At 45.5% G+C, this 20,198-nt stretch overlaps 1 protein-coding gene across 3 annotated transcripts in view; it reads left to right on the top strand.

The window, feature by feature from the left end:
- afap1 (actin filament associated protein 1) overlaps positions 1-20,198 on the top strand; it is a 107,762-nt gene that overhangs the window by 76,828 nt on the left and 10,736 nt on the right. For all 3 annotated transcript variants that reach the window (XM_023982293.3, XM_023982292.3, XM_023982294.3), the window contains exons 4-11: positions 4,665-4,773; positions 4,952-5,169; positions 5,353-5,532; positions 10,874-10,957; positions 14,031-14,112; positions 17,210-17,353; positions 19,136-19,347; positions 19,683-19,828. In XM_023982293.3, the coding sequence (XP_023838061.1) occupies positions 4,665-4,773; positions 4,952-5,169; positions 5,353-5,532; positions 10,874-10,957; positions 14,031-14,112; positions 17,210-17,353; positions 19,136-19,347; positions 19,683-19,828 (1,175 nt within the window). The remainder of the gene's footprint in view (positions 1-4,664; positions 4,774-4,951; positions 5,170-5,352; positions 5,533-10,873; positions 10,958-14,030; positions 14,113-17,209; positions 17,354-19,135; positions 19,348-19,682; positions 19,829-20,198) is intronic.

Raw genomic sequence — 20,198 nt, forward strand, 5'->3', positions numbered from 1 at the left:
CGATCGGTGTGTGGAGTTTAGTGGGCAGTTGACCTTGCAGACAAATGAGTTCACCACAAAGCATGTTTCCCAGAGGAAATATGATGAGGTTTTGGGGTCGGCGCTGCTTGGAGTTAAAGTTCTAGATGGAAAGGGAATATATAGACAAAGGGGAGACAGGGAGGGTAGATGCGCAGGAGAAGGGGGCGATAGGGAGGGTAGAGACGTGAGTGAGAGAGAGGGGTAAGTACGTATCGTTGGAATGGAGGCAGAGAGAGGGAAGTGGAGGCAGAGAGAGAGGGAGTAGATGGAGGCAGAGAGAGAGGAGGAGATGAGAGAGAGAGAGGGAGTAGATGGGAGGCAGAGAGAGAGGGAGTAGATGGAGGCAGAGGGAGTAGATGGAGGCAGAGAAGAGAGGGAGTAGATGGAGGCAGAGAGAGAGGAGTAGATGGAGGCAGAGAGAGAGGGTAGATGGAGGCAGAGAGAGAGGGTAGATGGAGGCAGAGAGGAGGGTAGATGGAGGCAGAGAGAGAGGGTAGATGGAGGCAGAGAGAGAGGGTAGATGGAGGCGAGAGAGAGGGTAGATGAGGGTAGATGGAGAGAGGGTAGATGGAGGAGGGTAGAGGAGATGAGAGAGGGTAGATGGAGAGAGGGTAGATGGAGAGAGGGTAGATGGAGTGAGGGAGAAGGAGAGGGGAGATGGAGTGAGGGAGAGGAGAGGGGAGAAGGAGTGAGGGAGAAGGAGAGGGGAGATGGAGGGAGAAGGAGAGGGTAGATGAGGGAGAAGGAGAGGGTAGATGAGGGAGAAGGAGAGGGTAGATGGAGGGAGAAGGAGAGGGTAGATGGAGGGAAAAGGAGAGGGTAGATGGAGAGAGGGGGTAGATGGAGAGAGAGAGAGGGGTAGATGGAGAGGGTAGAGGGAGAGGGTAGATGGAGTATACGTAGATGGAGAGCGAGCGAGAGGGTAGATGGAGAGCGAGGGTAGATAGGAGAGCGGAGAGGAGGGGCAGATAGGATAGCGAGAGAGGGGGGCAGATACAAGATAGGGAGTACATACTTCCATTAGGAGATAACACTAGGAGGAGGGGGGGGGGGGGGGGGGGATCCAGAGTGGCGCAGACACAGCGGTCTAAGGCACTGCATCTCAGTGCTAGAGGCGTCACTACAGACACCCTGGTTCAGAGGGGGTCACTACAGACCCTGGTTAGAGGTCTAAGGCACTGCATCTCAGTGCTAGAGGCGTCACTAACAGCACCCTGGTTCGAATCCAGGCTATATCAAACGGCCGTGATTGGAGTCCCATAGGGCGGTGCACCAATTGGCCAGCGTCGTCCGGGTTTTGGCCGGTGTAGGCCGCCGTCGTAAATAAGAATTTGTTCTTAACCTTTTTTAGAGGCAAGTCAGTTAAGTTTAAAAACATACACGGAGAGAAAGGGAGTGTAGATAGATAGATAAAGGAGTGTAGATAGATAGATAAAGGGAGTGTAGATAGAGTAGATGGAGTTGTAGATAGATAGATAAAGGGAGTGTAGATAGATAGATAAGGGAGTGTAGATAGATAGATAAAGGGAGTGTAGATAGAATGAATAAAGGGAGGTGTAGATAGATGAGAGTAGATAGTAGGAGTGTAGATGATAGATAAGGGAGTGTAGATAGATAGAAAGGGAGTGTAAGATATAGATAAAGGGAGTGTAGTAGATAGATAAAGGGAGTGTAGATGTAGTAAAGGTGTGATAGATAGATAAAGGGAGTGTAGTAGATAGATAGGGAGTGTAAGATAGATAGATAAAGGGAGTGGTAGATAGATGGTAAAGGGAGTGTAGATAGATGGATAAAGGGAGTGTAGATAGATAAAGGGAGTGTAGATAGATAAAGGGAGTGTCAGATAGATAAGGAGAGTGAAGATAGAGTGGAGATAGATAAAGGGAGTGTAGATGGATAGATAAGGAGTGTAGAATGATAGATAAAGGGAGTGTAGATAGATACAGAGGGAGTGTAGATAATAAAGGGAGTGTAGATAGATAAGGGAGTGTAGATAGATAAAGGGAGTGTAGATGAATACAAGGGAGTGTAGATGATAAATTGGAGTGGGTAGATAGATAAAGGGAGTGTAGATAGTAAAGGGAGTGTAGATAGATAAAGGGAGTGTAGATGGATAGATAAAGGTGAGTGTAGACTGGAGTGATAAGGGAAGTGTTAGATAGATAAAGGGAGTGTAGATAGATAAAGGGAGTGTAGATAGATAAAGGGAGTGTAGATAGATAAAGGGAGTGTAGATAGATAAAGGGAGTAAATACTGTAGAAGGAAGACGGGAGGGTTTAAAGACAGGCAGAAAGACTGAGGAAGCATTTGGCTGCTGAAACGCACACTGTGATTTACTTGTGTTTGTCATTAATGGTTAGTGTTTGTCTCTCTGGGATTTGGCTGGGCCTACACAGAGTGGCTGAGTGTTGATAGAGACGGGCTGCAGATTGGTAATAGTCCTGTTTGACCCTTTTACCCGATTTTCGAGCTAAATAGACTATGGCAACTAGCATGCCAGTGTGCATGGCGGAACAGTGCTGGTTCAACTACAATTTCCCTTTGGGTTAATGAGTGTAGTGTAGAGTCATCGTATTGACCTTGCATTTAGATTCCCCTATCTATCTGTATAAATATGGTAAACTTAGACCTGTTGGAAGGATTGCCCCACATCCTAACACGTTTCCATGGCGACGGGGACATCGATGTGGCGTCGGTCGGCGCCTTTTTTGGGAGCGGCCGCGATCAACGGCCCATAGTGCAACGCTGGGCGATTTTTTRCCCCCTTAAAACCCTCGACCGGCGGGAAAAAACGGCAGCTGCCACCAACAAAATTAAATTAGAGCGGACCTTTCCCATGAGAAAAAAAGTGGTGGGGGGGGCGTTGCTGGTACTTTATTGGAGTCACCAGCCATAATTGTTTATTCATGAGTTTGTGGCGACATTAGGTGGAGCAACAGGTTGTTGMCATGGTTACAGCAGGTTGTTATGTGTACCTTTTTTATAGAACGGTCTTCCAGGCGACATTGATGCCGATAATAGGCCCTAAATATAGAGTTTTTCAGGTAAAACTCATGGCCCTAAATATAGAGTCTAGTGAAGAGCAGTTGGGAATGGAGTAAACCAGGAGTACAGATAATGAACGTTAGAAAGCAAACTGAACACACAAGGAGAACTTCAGCGAGTGTTTACAACACCCAAAAGACCAGCAAAGAAGACATTATCAAACTCTCTCTCTCTCTGTTCTCGCTCTCTCTCTCTCTGTTCTCTCTCGCTCTCTCTCTGTTCTCTCTCGCTCTCTCTCTGTTCTCTCTCGCTCTCTCGCTCTCTCCTCTGTTCTTCTCTCGCTCTCTGTTCTCTCTCGCTCTCTTGTCTCTCTCGACTTGTTCTCTCGTTCTCTTCTCGATTTCTCTGTTCTCTCTCTCTCTCTCTCTTCTCTCTCTCTCTCGTCTCTCTCACTCGTTCTCTCTCTCTCTCTCTCTCTCTTCACGTCTCTGTTCTCTCTCTCTTCTCTCTCTCTTTTCTTCTCTCGATCTCTGTCTCTCCTCTCTCTCTCTCTCTCTCGTTCTCTCTCGTCTCTTCCTCTCTCTTCTCTTCTCTCCTCTCGTTCTTCTCTCTCTCTCTCTCTCTCTCATCTCGTTCTCTCTTCTGTCCTCTCTCTCGATCTTTCTCTCTGTCTCTTCTCTCCCTCTCATCTGTTTCTACTCTCGATCTCTCTTCTCTCTCGCTTCTCTCTCTCGTCATCTCTGTTCTCTCTCTACTCTGTTCTCTCTCTCTTCTCTTCTCTCTCCTCTCTGTTCTCTCTCTCTCTCTCTCTCTGTTCTCTCTCTCTCTGTCTCTCTGTTCTCTCTGTTCTCTCTCTCTGTTCTCTCTCTCTGTTCTCTCTCTCTCTGTCTCTCTGTTCTCTCTGTTCTCTCTCTCTGTTCTCTCTCTCTGTACTCTCTCTCTCTCACTATGGGTGAAGACCAACTCTGGGAATGCTCAAATCCCCGCATTAAATGTCAATGAAGACATTTATTTCCATGCGCTTGGAGAGATTAGATTTTTATTGCCGCAATTATGTTATTTTAAGAGCCGGAGGAAAAGACCCCAGCGCGCGAGTTAGTTTCTCCTCGCGCCCTAGCTAACTAAGTGGGGAAGACAACAAAGAAGTGTTATTTTCCATCCGACTCCCCTCCTTTTTTCTCTCTGTTTAATTTCCTTTCTCACTCACTCTGTCTCTGTCTCTCTCTGTCTCTCTCTGTCTCTCTCTGTCTCTCTCTGTCTCTCTCTCTCTTCCCCCCCCACACCACCTCCACAGTGTTATTGCCTAAGTGGGAATGCATCACATCTTAGTGAAAATGATTTACCTGTTGATTGCCTCCATGGTGCTGTAACACCTCAAAGCCAATCATGAGTCAACTCAGCTGATTACTAAACGAATCACTTGTCTCATTGATAACCTAGAGATAAGATGGCCACCATATAGACGGGGGTCACACTTAATCTTTGACGTTCCACTAAAGGGACCTCACATCCGAAGTAGCTACTTCCTGTGTACGCGCCCGGCCCGTCACGCTCTAACACACGTATTGCCCTCGCTGTGGCGCTTTCCCATAGGCTACAGTGCATCGTAACCAATGCCTCTCTAACCAATCCCTCTCTCTCCCTGTGTTTCCTCCAGCCTCCAGACAACGGGCCTCCTCCTCTCCCCAGRTCCTCTCTCCCAGAGGGCTACTACGAAGAGGCCGTCCCCCTCAGTCCTGGAAAAGCCCCAGAATACATCACCTCCAGTAAGTGTACGAAACACAAACACACATCCATGTGAATAAACGCAAACGCGCACACACAACGAAAACACACTTGAAAAGCTAAAGTGAGGACTGAAAACACACGTTCACTCACAATGCACGTACACCCGCCCCTGCAAGTCAATATCTTCCATTTTGTTATCCCTCAACGATCTCTCAGACTACGATTCGGACCAGATGAGCAGTTCGTATGAGTCGTACGACGAGGAGGAGGAGGACGGGAAGGGCAGAGGGAAGAAGATGCGACACCAGTGGCCTAGCGAGGAGGCCTCCATGGACCTGGTCAAGGACGCGCGCATCTGTGCCTTCCTGCTGCGCAAGAAACGCTTCGGCCAGTGGACCAAGCTGCTCTGTGTCATCAAGGACAACAAGCTGCTGGTACGGACGCATGCACAGATACAGAGAGACACACTGTCACCTTCACATATAACCACGCACACACCGTAATAGCCACATGTGTACTTGAAAAACTTTGATCCACTGGTTCATTGACCTCCCTCTCTCCTCCCTCTCTCCTCCCTCTCTCCTCCCTCTCTCCTCCCTCTCTCCTCCCTCCTGCAGTGCTACAAGTCATCTAAAGACCAGACGCCCCAGATGGAGCTAGTGTTATCGGGCTGCAGCATCACACATGTCCCCAAGGACGGCAAGAAGAAGAAAGACGAGCTGAAGATAGTCCACCAGGGGGCAGATGCCCTGGTTCTGGCCGTGCAGAGCAAAGAGCAGGCTGAGGAGTGGCTCAAGGTAACACCATGACCCGAGACACAGATTATGACATTACAGCGGCGCACTATTGTAGACCGAGTGGTCCGGGGTAACAGGATGACCCGAGACACCAATTAGGATGCTACAGAGGTTTGCTGTCAGACAATGGTCCCAAGCAACACTATTGTAGACGGAGTGCCAGACTAATGTGTGCATTGGATACAATGACAAGTTGGGTAAATCAGAAACAGACTGGTTCTATGGAGAGGGGGTCCCCCTGTCCAGTGCACTCGTTTGGAGTGAGAACAGGATAGAGTATATTTCCCATCAATCCTCTCTCCTTTTAAGGGGAGAGATTACTTATAACATAATCATATTTTTTTTTTGGTCTTAGCGGATGGAGTTTTCTTTCTGATATTGTGTTAGGGCCCAGATGGTTGTTTTGAACAGGTGTTTCTGATGTCTGGACTCTTAATGTCAGGATGTTTGCTTTGTATTTGTAGAGCCGTCTCTCTCAGATCTCCCGCTCAGCCCTGTCTCTCCCGGGGACTCCGACAAGCCCGCAAAGCAAACCATCCCGCTGACATCAAATAAAGACCTGTCCTTTTTAGTTTCCCCTCTGCGCCCCGTATGTTATTCCAAAGCCTTTGAGCTATTCCATTTCAATCGCAGTATGGATGAGGCCATGGGGGTTCAAATTGAAGGAAACACACGTGCACTACACACATACGCTTACAACCCCCCCTCACCTCTTGCTTTCCTGAGATTCCCCTTGGAAACTGTTGTTTATCGTTGAAAACCCATTGTGCAGCTATTTTAAGACCCCTTTTCCCCCGTTGTTTTTTTCATTCCTCTAGTTGCTGAATGCTGCTCTCTGCCAATTACATTTCCTGCTCTGTAGTTTACCGACCGGGCCCTTTTTTTGAAACCTTTTCACACAGCACACCAGTCTGTGAAAAACTTTGTCGAAGAGGGCCCCGTTTTAGAAAAACGTTTTTCCAGCATGGATCTTGTTCTGGAGGCAGTTCTGCGGTCGTCACTTGCTGGCACATCCACAAAGTCACACAATCTGATGTTAAACCCCGAACTTAACCTCCGATGCATTTCTTTCTCTCGGCATCGTTGAGAAGGGTCAGTGAGTACGCATTTCACTGTTCGTCTACACCCGTTGTTTACGAAGCGTGGGATGAATAAAAGTGTGGTTTGATTTGAACCCCGCCGTTATCCCGAATTTTCGTTTTTCAGAATTAGAAAAAGACTTTGCAGCTGGTCCATCTAGCGGAAATCGCTCAGTACTGCCTCCAGGACAAGAATCGTCCCAATAAAAGTCAACCTGCACCTATGGTGGGCCACTATAGAGATTTATGTCCGCAGTGAAAAAAAGGGAATAAGTCTGATATTTTTGTCCTGATTCGATTACTCCTTCCATATGGTAATTATGGCTGTTTATTGATTTGCCGCAGCGAAGCAGCATGCTCGGGTAGCGCCGAGGTACCTGTGAGCAGCCGCCCTGGACTGCGCAAATATACAAACCCGAACCACAACATCCATAATTATCGCTCGAGACAGGACATTGTTGCATATTTGGTCAGGTCTGTTGTTAAAATGCACTTTAAAACTACATTGAACCGATAGATGTGAACACGGCATAAACACATGCCTTTCACCCTCACCCCATACAATCTCTGTTTTAGTTTACTTAATTGACATATGCATACTTTTTCATACCCAATGACTCTTGCAATCAGTGCGCCCAATTATGAGGCCCGGCTGGCCGTGGATCGACGTACCCCAAAACAGGTGCCAAGAGTGGATGGATTGGATTGAAGTCACATATTTTACCTTCGCATGATTAACTGTACAGTGAGGGAGGAGATATTCTCTTGGCCTGCTCTGCATACAGTTACGCCTGGGGGTGTTTGAGCGCCTCACAGAGCCAAAAAGATTAGAATGTGGAGCATGTGTTTGGATGTTAGGGCTTGACGTTGCCTAGGACCGCAGAATAAAAGTGATCTGTTTCTCTGTTTCTTTGTCTTTCCTTATTTTTTTGTCTTTCGCTTTTTCTTTCTCGCTTGCTCTGTCTTTCTCTCTCTCTTCCCCGTTCTCTCTCTTTGCCTCTCTCTCTCCGTCTCCCCTACTCCGTTTCTCCATCCAGAGACGCAGAGCTTTGATAATTATCACTCTTGCGCTTCACATTCAAGATGGAATAATGGATATGAAAGATCTCCGATAAATCCCACTCTAGTCGGAGGATTGTGATCCAATACCATATCCCTGTAATGAACGGAGTCGTGTAAGACTACATTAGTAAATGGAGACGGGACTAGAACGGAGCCTTGAGGCGCACCTAAACAGTTTACTAATGTGAAATCCAGATATTGTGTGGCTAATGAGCTGTTTATGGAATCTAAATGTCCATATTGTGTTGTTACTTCATCCTTTTCAGTGCTTATGGTCTCGTGAATGTTATATTTTTCTCCTTATACCCTTACCTCATCTCCCCTTTGTCTCTGTAGCACTCGTCTTCGACACGACCCACTTTTTCTTCCTCTTCTCTACCGGGCTAATGCTAGATATCTTTCTCTTCCTCCTCTTCTTCTCCCTCCTCTCCTCCCTCTCTTTTCGTCTAGTGATAATTATCCCTCTGTTTCTTCAAGCAGGCCTGGTGAGATATAATGTTGCATTTCATAGGGTTACTGGTCTGCAGTGGCTGCTTGGCTTCTCACACTGTGTGTCGCCTGTTTACACTCAGTCCCACTCTATAATCACTGTTCAAGTCCTTTCCCAGTCTTGCTCTTATGATTGACCATTGCCGCCATGTTGCCTGCAATTCTTCCCCTGCATCATTTTGCATATTGGGCACTCAATGTTTGGCGACACCCATGTCCTGCACTAGAGTGTGGATGCCTGTATGTGTACACATCAACTCAATTATTTGTCACGTGCGCCGAATACAACAAATGTAGACCTTACCGTGAAATGCTTACTTACAAGCCCTTAACCAACAGTGCAGTTCAAGAAGAGTTAAGAAAATATATACCAAATAAATTAAAGTAACAAATAATAAAAAAGTAACACAAAAAAATAACAATAACAAGGCTATATACAGGGGGTACTTGTACCGAGTCAATGTGTGGGGGTACAGGTTAATCGAGTAATTTGTACAGGAGGTAGGGGTGAAGTTACTATGCATAGATAATAAACAGCGAGTAGCAGCAGTGTACAAAACAAATGGGGGGGGGGGGGGTCAATGTAAAAGGTCTGGCGGCTATTTGATTAATTGATCAGCAGTCTTATGGCTTGGGGGTAGAAGCTGTTGAGGAGCCTTTTGGTCCTAGACTTGGCGCTCTGGTACCGCTTCCCGTGCAGTCTATAACTTGGGTGACTGGAGAGTCTGACAATTTTTGGGCTTTCCTCTGACACCGCCTATTATATAGGTCCTGGATGGCAGGAAGCTTGGCCCCAGTGATGTACTGGACCGTACGTACATCCCTCTGTAGCGCCTTACGGTCAGATGCCGAGCAGTTGCCATACCAGGCGGTGATGCAACCGGTCAGGATGCTCTCGATGGTGCAGCTGTAGAACTTTTTGAGGGTCTGGGGACCCATGCCAAATCTTTTCAGTCTCCTGAGGAGGAAAAGGTGTTATCATGCCCTCTTCACAACTGTCTTCTTGTGTTTGGACCATAATAGTTCGTTGGCGATGTGGACACCAAGCAACTTGAAGCTCTCGACCCGCTCCACTACAGCCCCGTCGATGTTAATGGGGGCCTGTTCGGTCCATCTTTTCCTGTAGGCCACGATCAGCTCTTTTGTCTTGCTCACATTGAGGGAGAGGTTGTTGTCCTGGCACCACACTGCCAGGTCTTTGACCTCCCTATAGGCTGTCTCTTCATTGTCGGTGATCAGGCCTATCACTGTTGTGTCGTCAGCAAACTTAATGATGGTGTTGTTGTCGTGTTTGGCCACGTAGTCGTGGGTGAACAGGGTGTACAGTAGGGGACTAAGTACACACCTCTGAGGGGCCCCAGTGTTGTCGATCAGCGTGGCAGACGTGTTGTTGCCCACCCTTAACACCTGGGGGCGGCCCGTCAGGAAGTCCAGGATCCAGTTGCAGAGGGAGGTGTTTAGTCCCATGGTCCTTAGCTTAGTGATGAGCTTCGTGGGCACTATGGTGTTGAACGCTGAGCTGTAATCAGTGAACAGCATTCTCACATAGATGTTCCTTTACACCATGGGTCTTTATCCATGTACATGCAGTATAGTATGCCTGGTGTTAAAGTATGGGTTGTCACTCACAATAAGAACATTGCCATTCACAGATCCAGCAAAGAACCATCTTTTCCAGTTATACGCCACAAATGTTTATGGCACTAGTTTGATGTGAAGCATATATGAAGATTATTCTCCCAGATTTAACAAAACACCCCTCTATTGGCAGATGAAGAAGGTCCCTAAGCCCTCCAAACCCACCCAAAACCCAAGCATTTCGCCACACCCGCAATAACATCTGCTAAATATGTGTGTGAACCAATAACATTTGATTTGATTTTATCTGTATAATATCATATAAACTGTGTGATTTGCCTCTCCCTGATGGCAGATAGGGAGACATTTACTTCACGTCTGTCCCAATCGTTCCAGCACCGCTCTGGCTAGGGCCAAAACCGTGGAGCCCAGCCACAGCCTGTAATTTCCCTGCAGCGCCAATTATGTTCGCTCCCGGCCAAAGCCAATGAAATGTGGCGAGCAAAGACGCTGAGAAGAACTCCCCACCGCGGGGACAGACGCGGATGGTTTTGAAGGGTTGTGTGTGTGTGTGTGTGTGTGTGCGTGCGCTCGTGTACGCTCGTGTACTGATTGCCTGTCTCCACAGTAGTCCCCAAGTCACCCCTCGCAGGTTAACCTAGGGTAGCGTTATCATTCATTCACTCACTGCTCACGAGACTCAATATGGTGGTGGTTGTGCTGTTGATGGGTTGCCAGGTTGGAGGTTCTGCGAGGTCATGTCGATCCAAACTGGCGCCCCGTCGCAGTCCTTGGATATGCCATTCACTCTGAATGGGCGTGTGATATAACACAATGGACGCGTCGCACAATGGATGCGACAATAGCTATCTTCCAATGGCTGTAGTCAAGTACTGTACAGCGATCTGTGTACCGAGCCGTTGCCCCCCCCCCCCCCCCCCCCCCCCCCACCCCCCCCCCCCCCCCCCCCGCGACTTTTCCGTCAGTTTAACACGTTTCTGAAATGAAATGCATTGAACACGTCACATCAATGGCAATCTTGCTCCCGTGCTTGAAATGAGCAGAATGTAACTGGTGCATTGTTGTCACTAAATAGTGCGGTCTTTGTGTGTTTGGTCTTCCTCTTCCTGTAGGTGATGAGGGAGGTGTGCAGCAACGGAGGGGACTCGGATGGAACAGGCGCCGGGTCTCCTGTACACAAGCCCGACCTGGAGAAGGTAAGGAGCAGAACGCCAGCTCAGGCACGTAAAGACACACTTGCGCACAACGGCGAGACGCGAAACTCAGAAAGAATCCAAACGAACATGTGCATGCACACGTGTACACAAACACATCAACGTGAAGGTAAGGACACACACACATACACACACATACATACATACATACATACATACATACATACATACATACATACATACATACATACATACATACATACATACATACATACACACACACACATATACATACATACATACATACAGTTGAAGTCGGAAATTTACATACACTTAGGTTGGAGTGATTAAAACTTGTTTTTCAACCACTCCACAAATTTCTCGTTAACAAACTATAGTTTTGGCAAGTCGGTTAGGGCATCTACTTTGTGCATGACACAAGTAATTTTTCCAATAATTGTTTACAGACAGATTATTTCACTTGTAATTCAGTGTTTCACAATTCCAGTGGGTCAGAAGTTTACATACACTAAGTTGACTGTGCCTTTAAACAGCTTGGAAAATTCCAGAAAATAATGTCATGGCTTTAGATGCTTCTGATAGGCTAATTGACATCATTTGAGTCAATTGGAGGTGTACCTGTGGATGTATTTCAAGGCCTACCTAAAAACTCAGTGCATCTTTGCTTAATTCTTATGGCTGCAATCCCGGGATGATTTGACAACAGCCAGTGAAAGTGCAGGGCGCCAAATTCAAACAATAGAAATCTCATAATTAAAATTCCTCAAACATACATGTATCTTATACATTTTAAAGGATATCTTGTTGTTAATCCCACCAAAGTGTCCGATTTCAAATAGGCTTTTCAGCGAAAGCACCACAAACGATTATGTTAGGTCACCGCAAAATCACAGACAAACACAGTCGTTTTTCCAGCCAAAGACAGGAGTCACAAAAGGCAGAAATAGAGATAAAATGAATCACTAACTTTTGATGATCTTCATCAGATGACACTCATAGGACTTCATGTTACACAATACATATATGTTTTGTTCGATTAAGTTAATATTTATATCCAAAAACCTCAGTTTACATTGGCGCCATGTTCAGAAATGCCTCCAAAATATCCAGAGAAATTGCGGAGAGCCACGTCAAATAACATAAATACTCATCATAAACTTTAATTAAAGATACACTTGTTCTTAATGCAACCGCTGTGTCAGATTTCAAAAAGCTTTACGGCAAAACACAATATTCAATCATCTGAAAACAGCAAAAGCAAGCCATACAGGTACCCACCAAGTTGTGCAGTCAACAAAACTCATAAAAAGCATTATAAATATTCACTTACCTTTGCTGATCTTCGTCGGAATGCACTCCCAGGACTCCCACTTCCACAAGAAATGTTAGTTTTGTTCAATGATGTCCATCATTTATGTCCAAATAGCTATTTTTGTTAGCGTGTTTGGTAAACAAATCCAACGTCAGGAAGCGTGTTCACTATAAGCAGACGAAATGTCAAAAAGTTCCGTAACAGTCAGTAGAAACATGTCAAACGATTTATTGAATCAATCTTTAATGGCTTCAGGACAACAAAGTCAAGGTATTGGAGTGGCCATCACAAAGACCTATAGAAAATGTGCAGGCAGAACTGAAAAAGCGTGTGCGAGCAAGGAGGCCTACAAACCTGACTCAGTTATACCAGCTCTGTCAGGAGGAATGGGCCAAAACTCACCCAACTTATTGTGGGAAGCTTGTGGAAGGATGCCCGAAACGTTTGACCCAAGTTCAACAATTTAAAGGCAATACTACCAAATACGAATTGAGTGTATGTAAACTTCTGACCTAGTGGGAATGTGATGAAAGAAATAAAAGCTGAACTAAATCATTCTCTCTGCTATTATTCTGACATTTCACATTCTTAAAATAAAGTGGTGATCCTAACTGACCTAAGACAGGGAATTTTTACTAGGATTAAATGTCAGGAATTGAGAAAAACTGAGTTGAAATGTATTTGGCCAAGGTGTATGTAAACTTCCGACTTTAGGTGTGTGTGTGTATATATATATATATATATATATATACACATCCCTGTACGCTGCCATAGGGCCCCTCGCCTCTCTCTGTGTGCCCTAATAGCAAGCAGGATGCCAGGGCAGCACATTGCAGTAAAAGCTGTAATTGTTGTGCCAGATAGCAGTTAATTACAGCTGTGGCACAGTGTGTGTAGGGAGGTGAAGGGAAGAGTGTGTTATTGGATTTCAATAGCCTGGAGAAAACAGGTACACTTACTGGATCTGTTGGAGCCTTATTGTACAGAGCTCATGTGTGTCTGTGTGTACAGTGGTGGAAAATTAGGCAGATCAGAAGGAGTTTAATGGCAAACCGCGCTCCCTAGCTGGCGCACAGTACACAGAAGCCTAGCCTAATTATTTCAACCATAACATGTTGCAGATGCTCTCCGAGATTCTCTGTGGGTACAGTGTGTGTTTTATGTATATGGTTGTGTGTGTGTGTGTGTGTGTGCGTCTCTGTATTTCTCTCTCTCTCTTTGTGTCTGCATGTGTGTTTTGTCTGTTTTTATATTTCTGCCTGCATGTATACCACCCTGCATCCCACTGCTGGCTTGCCTCTGAAGCTAAGCAGGGTTGGTCCTGGTCGGTCCCTCGATGGGAGACCAGATGCTGCTAGAATTGGTTTTGGAGGGCCAGTAGGAGGCACTCTTTCCTCTGGTCTAATTATCTTTTTTTTTTTATGCCCCAGGGCAGTGATTGGGAGCATTGCCCTGTGTAGGGTTTCGTCTTTTGGATGGGATGTTAAACGGGTGTCCTGACACTCTGTGGTCACTGAAGATCACATGGCACTTATTGTTAACCCCGGTGTCCTGGCTAAATTCCAACTGGCCCTCATACATCATGGCCACCTAATCATCCCCAGCTTCCAATGTGCTCATTCACCCCCCCCCCCCCCCCCCCCCCCCCCCTCTCCCCTGTAACTATCCCCAGGTCGTTGCTGTAAATGAGAATGTGTCTTGGTCAACTTACCTGTAAAATAAGGGTTAAATATATTTAAAAAAATGTAAATATCTGTCTAACAGTTCTAACTCTCATTGCAGAAGGTGTCATGTGATAGGCCGAGCTCAGATGGCGAGCCGCCCCATGAGAACGGACACACCGTCACCGACTGTAAGGACCAAGGTGAGACCAGGGAAGGGTCTGGAATACTTTGATAGTTACACTAAGTACGGCACATCATACTGGGTTAATGGCATTCTGGTTTTGAACACAAACTCTTGATATTGGTGTGAAAGAATCTCTTCTCAATTGGGCTTTCCCTTGGTTCAATACTGTCCCTTTTTGGAAGTTAAATGAGTAATGGCATGTAAGCCATGTTTTAGCTCTAGATTCATCTTCTTTTGTTCTTTAGTCTTAAAGATGCACTGTGCAGAAATTGCTCTGCCATTTCCTAGCTGCTAAAATTTGAGTCGTTTTCCAGTCATTTCAGTGACAAGCAAGTATTGTGTAGAGAATCATTGTACCATCTAAACCGCTGTGAAATATATTTTTCGTAGCCAAAAATTTTGTATTTTCAGATGTTTGAAGCTGGTGTTCAAAGCCGAAAGTAATAGAGCAAAAACGAAACCGGGAAGCATAGAAATAGAGCACACAGAACAGATCTACCACTTTTTAGACTTTCGTTCAACGAGAATGACGGATCTACAACACGCATTTCTATGTGAATTTGGTCAGGTCGCCCAAAAAAGTTACACACAGTTACACACAGCAGCTTTAATGCTAATGAAGCATTGTGTTTCTTCAGTGTTGACCCGACTGTAAATCCCTCTATACTCTGTTGATTGGAGATGGGGTGTATTTTCTTGAGGGTCAGAGCAGCTTGTGTGTTCAGGGGGAGTATGATTTGAGATTAGCTACAGAAACAATGGACTTGAGCATTTGGATTTATTCAACGTTTATTTGATATTGAACCATTTTCTCCTGCACCTAGTACCGCGACAGCCGAGATGCTATCTAAATAGCAGGATGAGATTATTCAACGTCTGCTTGCTCGACAAGCTCAATTCCGCGGGGTTTACAATTTTCATTTAACTTGTCAAGACCTCTTGTTTGGATTCTCTGGAATTTAGAGCTGTTCGTGTTTGGTTTCATTACACACAAACCCATGCACGCACGCACAGTGCTGTAAGTCTATGCACTTGTTGTGTTCCCTCTGGTGAGACCAATTATGAGTGGACTGTGAGTGTTATTATTATTATTTATTTTTTTACCTTTATTTAACTAGGCAAGTCAGTTAAGAACAAATTCGTACTAACTGCCTTGTTCAGGGGCAGAACGACAGATTTGACCTTGTCAGCTCGGGGATTCGATCTTGCAACCTTTCGGTTACAAGTCAAACGCTCTCACCACTAGGCTACCTGCCGCCCCATTATGATACTGCCCTCTGGAGGATTGGAGGGCTAATGCTGTTTGGCTACCACTTTTATTCCCTAACTTTCATTCCCTTATTATTATTTGATGCCCAATCCCAAATTGACCCATACCCCCTACCCCTATATGCACTTCATGTAGAACTAAGAGTATGATATAGCTCCACAACGCCCTCTGAGAGGCTAGGTTGAATATTTTCCATATTGCTTACACTGCTCTGATCCTCATATCTAGTTCCCACGGAGCAGGGGTGGATGGTGGCTTGAGTCCATGCACTATGTCACCAGTGGCGAGCCAGTGGTTGATATCACCTCATATCTCTACAGTACCACTGCATCTCCATGCCAAACAACTACCACAGACCCACCCTTCTCACACCATTTCACCCCAGCTGCCCACTTTCTGAGGGGAGAGAAACGAGTCTCCAAACCCCTTTTTCAGCTTAATCAGCCACATTCCTTCCACGGCTGGTAAGAAGCGAACTTGACTCAGTGGAATCAAATGAGCCTGATCAGAGTTTCCCCCCCTGTCTTTCACGGCAAAAAAAAAGAGAAAAATAATTATAATCATCCAAAGTGAAGCTCTTTCACACATGTGTGTCTGGTTTCCTACCTTAGGCCCGGGGTCTAACGCGTGTGTGTGTGTGTGTGTGTGTGTGTGTGTGTGTGTGTGTGTGTGTGTGTGTGTGTGTGTGTGTGTGTGCTGTCTCTTATACACATCTAGATGTGTATAAGAGACAGGTGTGTGTGTGTGTGTGTGTGTGTGTGTGTGTGTGTGTGTGAGAGAGATAAACACTGGCAGGGGTTGGGCAGAAATGGCCACATATTTAATAAGATTTGTCGCCATGGTAGATATCATTATCAGAGTAACAGGATCTGAGTTGATTCCTGCAGGGCAGCAGAGGTGTGTGTGTGTCTTATGTCTGTCTGCGTCTCTCTCTGTGTGTGTGTGTCAGCGTAAGCGTCTGTCTGCAGAAGCACTCCAGACTCCGAGCGTCAGCTGCTTCACTACGATGACATCATTCACGGGGAATTTTGCACCTCTGCCTCAGAAACCCCTCTCTTCTTTCTGTCTCACTATTGTGTCCGACTCCACAGAGGAAAATGAGACCTCCACAACTTTGTGAAGGGGGAGTTATACCATATTCTGTAGTAATTAATGGATATTAACAGGTAATAATGTACATGGGTATGATGCAGATGATCAAACTCTGCAGATGTTGGGAGAATTTAACTATTGCAGTTTTCTTAAGACAAAAGCTTATAGGAATATACACTACTTTATAGTCAGTCTGTCACACACTATACATACAAATAATATAATGACCATTTCCATCATCTCTTCTCAACTATGTGACATCTATTCTTGTCATTCTGTCTGTGGCTCATCTCTCGTTTACCCTTCTGGCAGTCTCCCGAGTGGATCTATTCTACCAAACCCTGCTCGCCGCAGACCACACAATCCAAACAACCCTCAGACAACCAGCAGATTTTCTACTCAGACACACAGAGAGACAGGCTTTATGACCGGGTTTAGGCCAGTTTAGCGGTATTTGCAGGAGAATGTGCACCGTCATTGTGTCTGTGGGCCTCTTCGGTTAGTAGAATTGAGGCCTAATTACTGACCTAAATCTTCAAATGATATGACAATCTGGTCAAATGGCTTGTGTAATATTTTTTTCATTCTTAAAGGTGAAATTACCTTGAAGGTCTAGCTCTCTGACATAGCATGTCTCTCTTTGCTCTTTCACTCCCTCTCTCTCTCTCTTCCTCCTCTCTCCCTCTCTCTCACTCTCTCTTTATCTCTCTCTCTCTACCACTCTTTCTCTCTCTCTCTCTCTCTCTCTCAGGTAAAGGAAAGAAGGACTCTCAGAAGAGAGGCACGCTGGGAAAAGGGGCGGGAAAGAAGATAACTAAGATCATTGGCCTGGGCAAGAAGAAGCCGTCCACTGACGAACAGACATCTTCAGCCGAGGAGGACATACCCACCTGTGGTAAGACACCTCTTAGGGGTTAGAGGTCATATCTGAGGTTTAGAGGTCAACCTACAGTGGCAAGAAAAAGTATGTGAACCCTTTGGAATACCTGGATTTCTGCATGAATTGGTCATAAACTTTGATCTGCTCTTCATCTAGGTCACTACAATAGACAAACACAGTCTGCTTAAACTAATAACACACAAAAAAGTATACGTTTTCATGTCTTTATTGAACACATCGTGTAAACATTCTCAGTGCAGGTTGGGAAAAGTATGTGAACCCTTGGATTTAATAACTGGTTGGCCCTCCTCCTTTGGCAGCAATAACCTCAACCAAATGTTTTCTGTAGTTGTGGATCAGATATATACAACAGTCAGTAGGAATTTTTGACCATTCCTCTTTACCAAATTGTTTCAGTTTGGCAATATTATTGGGATATCTGGTGTGAACTGCTCTCTTGAGGTCATGCCACAGCATCTCAATCGGGTTGAGGTCAGGACTCTGACTGGGCCACTCCAGAAGGCGTATTTTCTTCTGTTGAAGCCATTCTGTTGTTGATTTACTTCTGTGTTTTGGGTCGTTGTCCTGTTGCATCACCCAACTTCTGTTGAGCTTCAAAATGTGATGATAAACTACTTGGGAATTCATTTTTCCGTCGATGATAGCAAGCTGTCCAGGCCCTGAGGCAGCAAAGCAGCCCCAAACCATGATGCTCCATCCACTATACTTAACAGTTGGGATGAGGTTTTGATGTTGGTGTGCTGTGCCTTTTTTTCCTCCACACATAGTGTTGCATGTTCCTTCCAAACAACTCAACTGTAGTTTCATCTGTCCACAGAATATTTTGCCATTTGCGCTGTGGAACATCCAGGTGCACTTTTGCAAACTTTGGACAGCAGTGGCTTCTTCCGTGGTGTCCTCCCATGAACACCATTCTTGTTTAGTGTTTTACGTATCGTAGACTCGTCAACAGAGATGTTAGCATGTTCCAGATGATTTCTGTAAGTCTTTAACTGACACTCTAGGATTCTTCTTAACCTCATTGAGCGTTCTGCGCTGTGCTCTTGCAGTCATCTTTGCAAGACGGCCACTCCCAGGGAGAGTAGCAACAGTGCTGAACTTTCTCCATTTATAGACAATTTGTCTTACCGTAGACTGATGAACGTCAAGGCTTTTAGAGATACTTTTGTAACCCTTTCAAGCTTTATGCAAGTCTGAGATCTGAGATCTCTTTTGTTCGAGGCATGGTTCGCATCAGGCAATGCTTCTTGTGAATAGCAAACTCAAATTTGAGTGTTTTTATAGGGCAAGGCATCTTTAACCAACCTCCAATCTCGTCTCATTGATTGGACTCGAGGTTAGCCGACTCCTGACTCCAATTAGCTGTTGGAGAAGTCATTAGCCTAGGGGCTCATACTTTTTCCAACCTACACTGTGAATGTTTAAATGATGTATTCAATATAGACAAGAAAAATACAATAATTTGTGTGTTATTAGTTTAAGCGCACTTTGTTTGTCTATTGTTGTGACTTAGATGAAGATCAGATCAAATTTGATGATCAATTTATGCAGAAATCCAGGTAATTCCAAAGGGTTCACATACTTTTTCTTGCAACTGTACATCAAGGGTGGATTTGGTCGTATAGGTGTTGTTATATTAAAGAATGTATGGGGAAATGTCTTGAATTAGAACAGCCAGAACTGCAGCTATAGACTCATTTCCTGGCCTGCCGTTTCGCTATTGGCCATTTTACCCCACCCTTTCATCCTAACTGGTCCGTCTTGTCTGATTGACAGGCTACCTGAACGTGATGTCCAATAACCGCTGGCGTGAGCGTTGGTGTCGCCTGAAGGACAACCAGCTGTTGCTCCATAAGGACCGCGCTGACCTGAAGACCCATATGGCCAGCCTTCCCCTCAGAGGCTGCGAGGTCAGCCCCGGACTGGACTCCAAACACCCCTTTGCCTTCCGCCTGCTCCGCAATGGACAGGAGGTGGCTGTACTGGAGGTAGGTTGGTTGGTCAATTGGCCCGGGGTGGAGGTTAGTCTTAGGTTCAGATCTAGGATCAGCTTACCCTCGCCAAATCTGAACCTTCACGGTCAGGGGGAAGTCGTCAGGTCTGACCTTAGATCAGTGTCGTAGGGCAATTTTGTGCTAATGTTGTAGTGATAGTATGGATTGGATGGAAAGTTATCTCTTCTTTTGTAATTTTTTGTTGTCGAAGTTTATACATAGGTACACCTCTTTTCTAAACCAATGAATAGTATTAACATAAATAAATAGATACTAGCTTCTTTAAATTAGCGAAATAATCTCTAACCCACCTCTCCTCTTCTCTCCAGGCGTCCTCCTCAGAGAGTATGGGTCGGTGGTTGGGGGTGCTGCTCGCTGCGACTGGCTCCACCACAGACCCTGCTGCCCTGCACTACGACTACATAGACGTAGAGACTACCGCTAACGTCATCCAGCTGGCCAAGCAGTCCTTCTGGTTAGACACACACACACACACACACTGCCTCCCATTGTGATAGGGGCTACAGTGCATTCCCTTGAGTTTTTCGACATTTTGTTGCGTTACATCCTTATTCTAAAACGGATTAGATATTTTTTTTCCCGCATCAATTTACACACAATACCACATAATGACAAAGCAAAAACAGGTTTTTAGAAATATTACGTTTACGTACTTTGTTGAAGCACCTTCGGCAGCAATTACAGCCTCGAGTCTTTTGGGTTATGACGCTACAAGCTTGGCAACCTGTATTTGGGGAGTTTCTCCCGTTCTTCTCTGCAGATCCTCTCAAGCTCTGTCAGGTTGGATGGGGAGCGTTGCTGCACAGCTATTTTCAGTTCTCTCC

Source organism: Salvelinus sp. IW2-2015, linkage group LG37 (assembly GCF_002910315.2).
Source record: "Salvelinus sp. IW2-2015 linkage group LG37, ASM291031v2, whole genome shotgun sequence".
Classification (NCBI taxonomy): Eukaryota; Metazoa; Chordata; class Actinopteri; order Salmoniformes; family Salmonidae; genus Salvelinus; species Salvelinus sp. IW2-2015.